The following is an 11,787-nucleotide window of genomic DNA, read 5'->3' on the forward strand; positions in this document are numbered from 1 at the left end:
GGAAGCCCTCCTTCCGAGGAACCACGAGGCTGGGAGTAAGTCGCTGGTCCGAAAACCGGCGCTCCCCGCCCGAGGCTCCCCGTGTGCTGGGGGCCCACCCTCCGGGAGCCAGCAGGCAGGAAGCTAGCCAACCAGAAGGCTGGCGCTCCCCACCCGCAGCTCCCTGTGTGCCGGAAGCCCTCCTTCCGGGAAACCACGAGGCCGGGGTATTTTGTTCTTGTATTGGGTATTTTGTTCTTGTATTGCTTGTCATATATTATGCAAAAGGTAGAAGTAAAAATTTGAAAGAATTTGGAAATAAGGATGGCCAAATGTCACATTTATTTCAGCTAGCTTTTCTACGGCTTGGACAAAATATGTGACATCCACAATTTAAATGAAGAGAAGTTATTTTGACTATGGTTTCAGTCTTTGATTGGCCAACTCCAAGACAGAAACAGGCTGGAAGAGAGGCATGGAGGAGAAGAAGGTGCTCAACTCATGACATCCAGGAAGCAGAGAGAGAGAGAGAGAGACAGAGACAGAGAGAGAGACAGAGACAGAGACAGAGACAGACAGAGAGAGAGAGGGACAGAGAGAGAGAGATGGATCCAGGGATGAGAATATACTCTTCTGTGTCACACTATCAGTGACCCACCTCTTCTGATCACACCACACCTCCAACCATGAGAATATTGTAGGACATTTTAGACCTGAACCATAACATTCTGCCTTGGCCCCCAATAAGTTCATGTGCATCTCATTATACAATATGCATTTAGTCCACCTCTAAGAGTTGCCGAATTCTTAACAGTTCCATCAGTGCTGAAAAGTATAAGTCCAAAGTCTCCTCTGAGACTCAAAATAAACTCTTAGCTATGTGTCCCTGTTAAAAGAAAAACAAAAAACAACAACAAAAAAAACAGTTACATTCCTGTTCCAAATGAGAGAAAAGAGGATAGACAGAAATTGGACCAAATCAAGATTTAAACCCAACAAAGCAAATATTATATCCTGTAGCTATATGTCTAGTAGTCAGCGCAGGTAGTGGTAAGATGTGAGCTCCAAATGACTTGGACAGCTCTGCCCCAGTGGTAATAATGGTTGTAGCTCATGTGTCATGTCTTTTAGGCCAAGTTTGCTAAGTCCCTGTGGCTTGTAAAATGTTCAGCAGACATTCCGCATTTCTAGCCTCTCAAGCCTCTTGGGGTCTCCATTGAACTTTCAGTTTCAGCCTCAAAACTTCATATACTGCACTCTCTGAGGCTTACTGCTTAGCCTGCTAGGCCTTCATCTGCAATACAGGGGGAAGACTCCCTGAGCTCAGAACTCTTGCATTCTACATGCCTATAAAACCAGCACCACATTGATGATGTCAGTATTTGCCATCAGTTGGAGTAGTAACCAGGCTCCCTTGGATCATAGCTGCAGGGGCCTCTGAGTGCTTAGATGAATGAGTTTAGGATGCATTTTACTCTGTAGCCCTGAGTGATCAGAAATCTGTGGGGCTTTCTTTTGTGATGAATGGCTTATGCTTTTGCACCTCTGATCCTGAGAAGGGTGGGGTTTTGTGCATTCCTGAGATGTCTTTAAGCTATCTTATTGTCTTGATGCAAAGTACTTGGTTTCTTTTTAACACTAATCTTTTCAGAAACCACATTCTCATTTACGCCCATTTTGTAGGTACTTCTCTTCTGATGAAACAGAAAACATTTACATGCACTTTTTGTTCCTGATTTTTACTCTAGATCTGGCTAAAAGCAGCCGGTAGTACCCACCCCACAGCTTGAATGTTGCTTTGAAATTTTACTTGCCAGATTAATTAGTCCACCACTTTAATTCTCAGTCTCCTACAAAGTCTCAGGACATGGGCAAAACATGGACAATTTTGGCATATGTGTGTTGCAGGCAGGGCATAACACACATCGCTTCTACTCCAACTGCTAATGGAGTTCTTGCTCCCAACTGAAATCTCCAGAGTCTGGTCTTATTGTCTGTCTTATTCTCAGCATTCTGACATTCTGTGCTCTGACAAAAATGTCCCATCAACCTTAGTTTACAGCATTTTAGGGCTTCTGTAGTCAGCATCTCCAAACCTGTCAAAATCTTCCCATAAACCAGTTCTAGCAGCTTTTAAACCACATGGTCAGGTATATTCATAACAATAACCTCACTCTAGGTACCAAATTTGTATTCATTAGCTTTACTGTCACTGGGACAAAATACTGGACACCCACAACTTAAAGGAGAAGAGGTTTATTTTGACTCAGGAATTTAGTTCATGGTCTGCTAAGACAGAAATGAGTTGTATAATCAACTCATGGCAGCCAGTAAGGAGAGAGAGACCAGTAAGCAGAGACAAAAAGGAGGAGCTGGGACAAGAATACACCAAAAGTTTCACCCTCACTCACCTATCCTTTCCAGCCAGGCTCCACCTCCAAGTACGGGAATTTGAGGGGGGACATTTTAGATCTAAGCCATAACAATATTCTAGGAGTTAAATTAATAAAAACATTCTAGATAAGATGGATAAGATTATTTACCATAAATGTGTTTTAGTCTATGAGATGTTTTGTCAGAATAATACTGATAAAGGCCTGAGAAACATATACATCCATCATCCACTCCTGATAAAGACTGGTCCACTGAGAGTAAATAGTTTATTAGTCATGTCATATACTATGTGTTGCATAATTTAATCTTCTCATCTACCCTACAAGATGTAAGTATTATCCCATTGTCCATAAGAAAAACTGACTGCAAATATTTTCTTTCCTTCAAATTCACAAAGCTATTTGGTGGCATTTGTGAGAGGAAAAATCAAGTTTGACTTCGAAGATCTGTGTAGTAAATTATTATCCTTTTGTAACTTCCCATGTACATCCTAAAACATTTATAATTTTATTAACTTTATTTAAACTTAAAGTAACAGTGTAAATTTAAGTATAACCCTGAGGATCAAGGCAAGAAGGAAAAGAGGAAACAAAAGGAAAAAGAACAGGTTATGAGACACATACTATACAAATAATTGGTGTTTTCAAAAGACATTTACTCCATTATGGAATAGAAGTACCTCACCAGGTTTATTTATCTTGAACAAACTATCTCAAGACTATATGATTCTTGGGTACCTTGACACTATAAACAAAGTGCTATTGATTGCTAAAACAGCACTTGCACTGGAAAAGGAAAATAAATCATTAACTGATATTCTGCTTTATATGTCAGTTCCATGCAGTTTAAAAATGAGTTCCTCAATAGGATCTTATTACCTCTGAGAGAAAATTCAAAAAGTTTCTATCTGCATCTCTAGACTAGAGAAAAAGATTTTAAGCATAGATATCCCCCCTTAGAAAATATTATTTTTTAAAAAAATCCATGCTCCATTTTCACTTCCTCATTTTGTAGTTGTGGCCTATTGTATTTCTACAGTAAGACTGACATCTTCTGGAGGATAGTAACTACTTAGTCATAGTCCCATCTTCCACAACATGCAGAACAAGAAATATCATAAATGTTTCTGCAATAAGAAAAATAATAAGGCATAGGTATGGTGACCCCTCAATTTCAGGTATAGAGATTTACAAACCAAATTTAATATGTGTATAGATCTTGAGGCATTTAAGAAACTGGCTCATCAAAAAAAGAAAAAGAAACTGGCTAATTAAATCATGGTAGTGTTTGATTCAATATTAAGTACTGCTTGCTGAATTGGGAGTAAAAGTGAATGTTAAACATGAGCCAGTGGGTATCTCAGCTCAGGAATTAAGACAGTAGAGAGTTTGGGGAAACATCAGAGGGAACCAAAGTTCAAACCCAAGGTGATGCTGGTGCTCCTTAATCCTGACAATGTGTGCTTTGAGTCTGTTAACATGTTGCAGAGCCAGGTCACTTACTTCCTGTCTTCTTTCTATTTTTTAGGGCAAGGATATTGCAGCATGGGTATGAGTAGCTTGAAATTGCTGAAGTATGTCCTATTTTTCTTCAACTTGCTCTTTTGGGTAAGTGTGTTTCTTCTGAGAATGGTTGAGCTAACCTTTACCCAATAAACTCACTTTCTCTCTCCTACAAAGAGTCTGGCATGAGCTGGGCATGATGGTGCAAACCTATAATCCCAGCACTCAGGAGGCTGGGGATGGAGGATAACCCCAAGCCCAAGGCCAGCCTGAACTGAACTACAGACCAAGACCCTGTTTCAAAAAAAAGAGTCTGGCATGAAATGAAACTCATGAATATTTCCATCGTGTCCTGCACACCAAGCCTCAGAAGAAAAGAGTAATAATTTTCTCTCTCTACCCATCCTACAATAGTATAAGCTTACAAAACTGAAAGATAGTGCTGCTATCAATGGAGGTATTGTTTCTCTTTGGGGGTTTTAGACTGCTGCTCAGAGCTGACAGCTATAGATTAAAAAAAATGAAAATTTAGGTATTTAGAATGTGTTCCCCCTGGTATCTTGAAAGAATAACTCATTGAAAGTGAAAATATCAGTATGTAATACAACAAGCATTGTTAATTTCCCACTACTTTGTTTGTAACTCTGTATTGTCTGTACTGTTCTTTTGCTATTTGGGTAAAAGGTTGTCTGTCTGTTAATGTTTTCCTCCTTTTATTTTTAAAATTAAAAAGAAAGTGAAGTCACCTTTTCTGGGAAGGTTTCCCTTTATCAAATGCAGCAACTGAATTTTATATATAGGATAGATTAGGGCTCATGTGTCCATAACATGATTCTTAAAAGTTTGGCTTCTGTAGTGTTTTACCCAGAAAAGTTAGCTACCTTAAGGAAATCATCTCCTTTACAATTCCCTAGTTTCCAAAGGAAACCATGAGTGAGTAGTTGAGGGACAAGAAGTGGGATATTTGAAGCATAAAGTTAGTTTTTATATGGTAGAAGTATTGTGTGACTCACAGGGGTGACCTTTCCTTGGTATTTGAAAATGTCTAGGATGAGATCTGAATAGGAATCCATATGAAAATGCAGGAATTTCTTCTTTTCTAGGACTGTGGGAAAACTGGGAAAAGAAGTTGTAAATGAGAGTCTTGACTGAATCTATAGAAGGAGGTGATTTTGATCTCAGAAAACTGAGAATGTGGATAAGCAGATAATCAAGAACCACGCGTTATCTCAGAATGTTACTGGATTCTTCCTTTCAGTTCTGTGGCTGTTGCATTTTGGGCTTTGGAATCTACTTCCTGATCCATAACAACTTTGGAGTGCTCTTCCATAAACTTCCCTTCCTCACACTGGGAAATATTCTTGTCGTCGTGGGCTCTATTATCATGGTGGTTGCCTTCCTGGGCTGCATGGGCTCTATCAAGGAGAATAAGTGTCTGCTTATGTCGGTAAGTCCTTACCGCATGTGATGTTCTAAATCAGGGGAGGGATAGTTGATGCTTCAAATCCCAGACAATAGGTTTCTTGGTAGATCACATATAGGCACAGGGAAAATATGGGATTGGCACCTCAGATAGGCCCAGTTTATCCAGACCAATAATATTGTTTCTGACTGGGATCCTAGAAATTGGTGGGAGAGGGCATGACTATCTTCCCTGGCATCTATTGTCCTCTATGAATAATGACTTTTGTCATTATAATTCCCTTCACCACAAGGGAATTTAGTTTTTTCTCCAACTCTGGTTGAAGTCAAGTGTCATCTATCTGCCTAAATTCTCATTTTGGAACATACTTCAGGTTCTGACCTGGAGTCACTAACTGATAGAAAAATAATCACTAGACTTTTCTAAGCATGGAGGCCCTCCTCAAAAAGCAGTGGATGTTTGCTTAACTCATATATGCCCAAGACAGTCTATAGCAAGACTGACCTAACTTAGGTGGTGTCTATAACTGCGGAGAGCTTCTCAGTCATTCCCTGTCATGTAACCATTCTGAAATGCACTCAGACTTAGGTTTTACCCTCAAATATTGTGAAAGAGGAGTGCTACATATTTCTAGTATTCCCAGGACAGAGTTTGGTAGGATTGCACCTCTCTAATCCATAGTTATGGGTTCCTGATAACCTTGGTTCTTCTTAAGTCATTTGGTTAATCTTTTCTTTGCCGATCAACTGTAAGAGAAATAATAATAGGGTGTCTCTTTTCCCTAATCTGTATAGGACACCTCTCAACTTTCACCACCATCCATCCTTTTTCTGAGGTAGCCTTGATCTAGTAGAAAATGTCAATCACCAAACTGTAAAGACATAGTTTTTTGTAAAGACAAAGTGCTGTCTTTTGCTCAACTGTTTCAATAGGTTGATACCAATAGGTGGTAAAGGCTTCATTTATTCAATGGTCAATGTTGAATATGTATTATGTGCCTGCTAATCTGATAGGCATAATGGATACCAGAGAACAAAGTTACAAGACTTCTGATATGCTCTTTAAAATGTAGTTATAGGAAAGGAGCAAATAGTTTTCATAAAACAAGAGAAGGCACACAAAACCCTGAGGAATCAGAAACAGGAACATCCTGACTGTGGGCAGAGACCTGCCTGGATGTTCCCCAGCAGATGTGGTGGGCCAGACACTGAGATCACTATCATGATGTCTCTTCTTTTCCCAGTTCTTTGTCCTGCTGCTGATTATCCTCCTTACTGAGGTGACCTTGGCCATCCTGCTCTTTGTGTATGAACAGAAGGTAAAGTTATAAAGAACGCAACTCTTTGTCTTATTGCAGAGAGTGGAGAGGGTGTAGTACAGAATAAATCCTTATAATACAAGTAGGAACTAAATGCAGGATGGTGGAAAGAGAGGTTAATTGTAATTAGGGAAAAAATGTTATAAAAGATATTGTATTTAAGTGTGCTTTGAAAGGTGACTGGAAAGAACAGTAAAACACTTTTATCTTCTAAACTTGTTCATCTGCTTTCCTTATTCATTGGTCATGAAGAATGTCTCAGTGCTCAAGGATAGTCTTTGCTCTAATCATACCTTTTCCTCCTACATAAAACCATAGTTTGAGGAAGATAAAGAGTCCATTGTGTACTTTTTCCTTCAATGCCATCTCATCTTCAGCTGCTCTTCCCTTATATATAGTATACCTTCCTCTCACTTTCATAGTTCTTAGGAAAACTATGAACTCACTTTCTTGAATTCACTTGCTTTTTACAACATCTTCTCCTCTGGAACATGGCCTACCCAGTTGAACACCTATGTGGCTGAGGGCCTGACTGAGAGCATCCAACGTTACTACTTAGACAACAGCACCAAGGCGGCGTGGGACTCTATCCAGTCATTTGTGAGTACAGATGGAATTATTCTCAGATCAGCCCAAACTTCATTTCCCACACTTAATCCCTGGGAATGAGTACTCTTTTCCTGGAAGTGTCAGTCTACTGTCTATGGCCCTCAGGTCCAGAATATTTCCTTAACAATAAAGACAGGGGAGATAGTATTCAGTCTTCTTAGTGCAAAATTTTCTACATTTTCTTGTTCATCCTTTACCAACTCAGATAAGCTCATTGTTTAAGCCCTAATAAGATGTGAAGAAAACCTAAATATATCATATTGGGTCACTTACCTGTTTTCCAAAAGTTTACCAAAACCAGTAATTGTATAATACAAGACATCTCTGTTGAATTCCCCTCACTCAAATTAAGCTTGTTACCTAGCCCCCAGGACCCCATTCCTCACATCCACCCCATCCACAAAAATATTTACTAATTCCATGTGTTGGGGGATAAAAAAGGGCTAAGGAACTTTATACAAGCATAGTTAATGTCTCAAAGAAGAGCACTAGGAACACATGCTGGTGTAGTATGGAGTAGAAGAAATAATATAGGAATGAGAGCATTGAGTCTAGCATTGAATGGCTTTGGGAAAGTCATCTTCTCTAAATTGCAATTCATTTTTTTCAATTCAGTTTAGAAGTCTTTTTATTATGTAATTTTATATGCAAATGTAAAGACAATGTTAGCAAAATGAATCTCCAGGGCTATATCACCAGCTACAAGAGTTGACCTTTTGCCAGTGTCATCACATCTAATTCTATCCACAGGTTTTGCTAGATTATTTTAAAGCAAATATGCAACATGATGTGGTTTTACCCATTCAATATCGCCCATATACAGTCTATAATAGAAATTATCCTAATTTTCTCTAAATCACCTAAACTGATTTGCTCAAATCAAAATCTAAATAAGAGCCATATATTATAGTTGAATATTGTTTTTTAATCTGAGATAGTATTTTTCTTTGTTTATGCTACATCTTTGTGGAAGAAGTTATGGGATTTTTTCCTATAAATGTCTCCACTTTTTATGTCTTGCTAGTTGCTTCCTTGAAGTATTTTTGTGTAAGATATTCTTCGTTTCCAAAAAACCTTGTGACTGAAGCTTGATAAGGTTCTGTTTTATGAAAAGACTACTGTAGTTGGTACTTCCTGTTGAATCACATAAGCAGGTACATAGTGTATAACTGTCCTGTTTTCTGTGGTCTAGTTGGTGAAACTAGATGTGGCCAGCTTGATCATCCCCTGGATGTACAATTTGTGGTCATAAAATGTGAATAAATTGAACCTGGCTTCTCTACTTCACAGACATGTGATGTGAATAAAATAGTATCACAGACTTGAAAGGACTTTGATCTAAGGAGTCCATGAGTATAGTACAATCCTAGAGTTTCTGTTATAGAGACAGATCTGAATAGCCACTGTTTGTCTAAGCTCCAGTTTTCTTTCTGATTCTCATTTTTCAATCTAACCATCATGTTTTGGGGAGTTTGTCTTTTAGCTGCACTGTTGTGGTGTAAATCAGACAAGTGACTGGAACGGAAACCCACCAGCATCTTGCCCCCCTGAACAAGGAGTTAAGGTAATTTTTTGGTAAAGGTCCTGATATCCATATCTTTGAGTTAGTAAATCTTAACCTGCTACTTATGTCTCTAGGCCTGCTTTGGAGATGGCAGGATTCAGCCCCTTCATGAAATGAATCAGAAATGAATCATAAATGAAGGGGCGAGAGGTTGGGAAATGGTCATTTTAACTGCTAAAACAACCTGCCTATCTTCAAACCAGAAAAGTCATCTTCCAATCAGACCAAGTCCCTAAAATCCTGTTCTCACCACATACTATCCATACTTGAGGTGGTTTGAGAATCCCCAGAATTTTTTTGCTGTGTGCAGAAAAACAGTGGCACACACCAGCTAACAGTGTCTCTGGCAGTTCGTAGGGTTGATAGACACACTAGTTATTGACATGCAAGTTAAACCTAGGATTGCTTAGCCTATATTATGGTTTTAAATATTAGATGAACACTGAGCATTCAAAGAACATAAGGAAATAATTGTTAACCTACCCTTTGGGAGCTAGTTTAATTCTGTGGGTAAGGATCTAGGACTTCTACATTAAATGCCATTGTATTGACAATATCACCAGAAAAGTCTCCAATTTAATATCCTCTAGTAATATTGGTTTCTTTATCCATTCAAAGAAAATAAAAATATAATATATGACTTAAATCTCCTTGTATTATATAAGACAAAACACAAATTACCTTCTCAAAAAATCTTCCACTTGTATCTGTAATTTGCTCCTAGGGTTGCTATATGAAAACACAAGATTGGTTTCATTCCAATTTCCTGTATATTGGAATCATTATCATCTGTATATGTATGATCCAGGTAAGAGTTTAATCCTAGCAATACAATCAGAATTAAATGAGTTAAGTCATATAAAGTTTTAGAACAGTAATAGTTACATAATAGGTACATAATAAACCTTATCTATTTTTATCAGTATATGAATTTTCCAGTCAAGTAGCAAATGGTATTATTACCAATTTGACTTAAGACATACAGAAAATAAATTATAAGTACATCTATTTATCTAACTTCACCTTCAGAGATGAGTGATTTGCAGCCCAATTAAAAGCTACCAAGACAAAACCTCACTTTGATCCCTCCTCAATTTATCTGGATGAAACAGCACACATGAAAACTTTGACCTTGTATAATAAGAAAGAATTGATTGTGGAAGTTTGAGTTTGACAAATGAAGGGTGAATTGGGAGTAATTTGTGTTCTTTGTTGTTGTTGTGTAATATTTCTAACATTTTTCCACCCAAGTATTGGGTATATCATAGATTATTTAAGGCTTAATCAAGAAGCTGAGAGAAAAATGATATTTCTCTGCTTGGAAACCAAGGTGGCTAGGGCATGGGAGAGCCAAGTTGATGCACAGTGTTCAGGAAACAGAACTTGCCTGTATCAGCAGCAGAGGTTCTGTGACTTTTGAAGAAAACAAAATTGTCCCAAAACTTTATGCTTCATTACATTACCATCATCTTCCCCACATCATTACACAGAGATATCCTTAAACAAAAAGACAGAGCTAATAAGAAAGAATTGGAATTGATAGTGAGAAAGATTATCCCCATGTGTTAGATGTTTTCTTTTTCTATGAAGTCAATTTTTAGAGTTGTGGGTGAAATGACTTTTTTATGAAAGCCTCACACTTCCTCTTCTTTTTTCAGGTGCTGGGGATGGCCTTTGCATTGACCCTAAACTGTCAGATTGATAAAACCAGCCAGGCCATAGGGCTGTGACCTGTAACTGCTTTGTATTGGAGAGATTTGTTTCTTCTCTGGAAATCTAAAACCATTCATAGCATGAAGCCTGAAATGATCACCTGATGGACTGACATCTTTTATCCTCCTCTTATCTCTTCCCTCTTTGGGTCCCTGTCCTATATAACCAGAGAAGAAGGTGTTAGCCAGGCACTTCCTTACTCAGATAGCAAGACCTTCACTTATCTAGTAATGGCAGTAGTCATGTCCCTCAAAGTGGTGAAACATACCTGAATTATTTTTAGATACAAGAGGTGAAGAAAACCTGTGGCACAAATGGCTCAAATTCAGGGGTGGGTGAAGTATTTAAATGTTTGCATCCTTCGGTTGTTAAATCAGTCTCCAACCTCTAGCTTATGCTCAGCCTACTCTATGAAGTAATTCAAGAGATATATTGAAGGTAGTTGTGGAGCCAGACTCACTGGATCACAGTCACAATACTCTTCTTTAACCAGGGGTGTTGGATACAAGAAATACAGAATATTCTTCCTTCAAAGGACAAGGTTTCATTTCAAAATGCTTTACTGATTTATTTTGTCTTTCAAAAAACTATCCAGTGATTTAAATCTTGATTTCAAGATACAGCCACTCTTAGCCTTTGAATTACATAACTGCCAAAGAACTTAACAGCACAAGTTGTCTCTGGTGGTGAGGCTGATAGTAGCATTCAGAAGGGTTCTGATGTTATTTCTCTATCATAAAAGATTTGTTATTGTATTATATTAACTCTTCAAGAAATAAAATAGCTTGTGATGTCAATTGCAATTTTCTTACTCCTACACTTCAAACACTTCTTGTGTGACTCAATCTGATTGCTCAGGCAACAAGCTAAGTTCATTAGAAACAAACTATTGTATTAATAACAAATCAATCCAAAATCTAGCGGCTAGGAATGACAAGCACTTATCTTACAGCTCAGCAGGATCAGGAATATAGGGGCAGCTTAGCTGGATGATTCTGATTTGTGATGTCTTATATAGCTACAGCTGAGTGGTCAGGCATGGTTGCGGTCATTTCAGTTCTCAACTGGGACATTGTACATTGTTAGTGTCTCACATGGTTGTTGACAGGCTTCAAATCTTTGCCACACACACATTTTCAGGGGGCTGTCTTATAATATCCTTGGTGTGCCCCATAGTGGGACATCAAAGAAAGAGAATCAGATATAACACCCAACCATAGTCTTTTTTAAACTAACTGGAGAATGTCATCACATTAGTTCTGCTGTACCCAGTTCCCTGAAGTGA

The 11,787-nt window shown here is 38.3% G+C and overlaps 1 protein-coding gene across 1 annotated transcript in view; it reads left to right on the forward strand.

Annotated features, from left to right (window-relative positions):
• Cd53 (CD53 molecule) overlaps nt 1–11,299 on the forward strand; it is a 21,619-nt gene extending 10,320 nt beyond the window's left edge. Inside the window, exons 2-8 of the mRNA XM_005388932.2 lie at nt 3,901–3,980; nt 5,134–5,322; nt 6,542–6,616; nt 7,121–7,216; nt 8,709–8,789; nt 9,514–9,597; nt 10,448–11,299. Coding sequence (XP_005388989.1) covers nt 3,918–3,980; nt 5,134–5,322; nt 6,542–6,616; nt 7,121–7,216; nt 8,709–8,789; nt 9,514–9,597; nt 10,448–10,519 — 660 coding nt within the window. The 5' untranslated portion in view covers nt 3,901–3,917 and the 3' untranslated portion in view covers nt 10,520–11,299. The remainder of the gene's footprint in view (nt 1–3,900; nt 3,981–5,133; nt 5,323–6,541; nt 6,617–7,120; nt 7,217–8,708; nt 8,790–9,513; nt 9,598–10,447) is intronic.
• The last annotated feature ends 488 nt before the right edge of the window (nt 11,300–11,787 follow it).

Source organism: Chinchilla lanigera, unplaced genomic scaffold, assembly GCF_000276665.1.
Source record: "Chinchilla lanigera isolate Chin_1 unplaced genomic scaffold, ChiLan1.0 scaffold00034, whole genome shotgun sequence".
Taxonomy (NCBI): domain Eukaryota; kingdom Metazoa; phylum Chordata; class Mammalia; order Rodentia; family Chinchillidae; genus Chinchilla; species Chinchilla lanigera.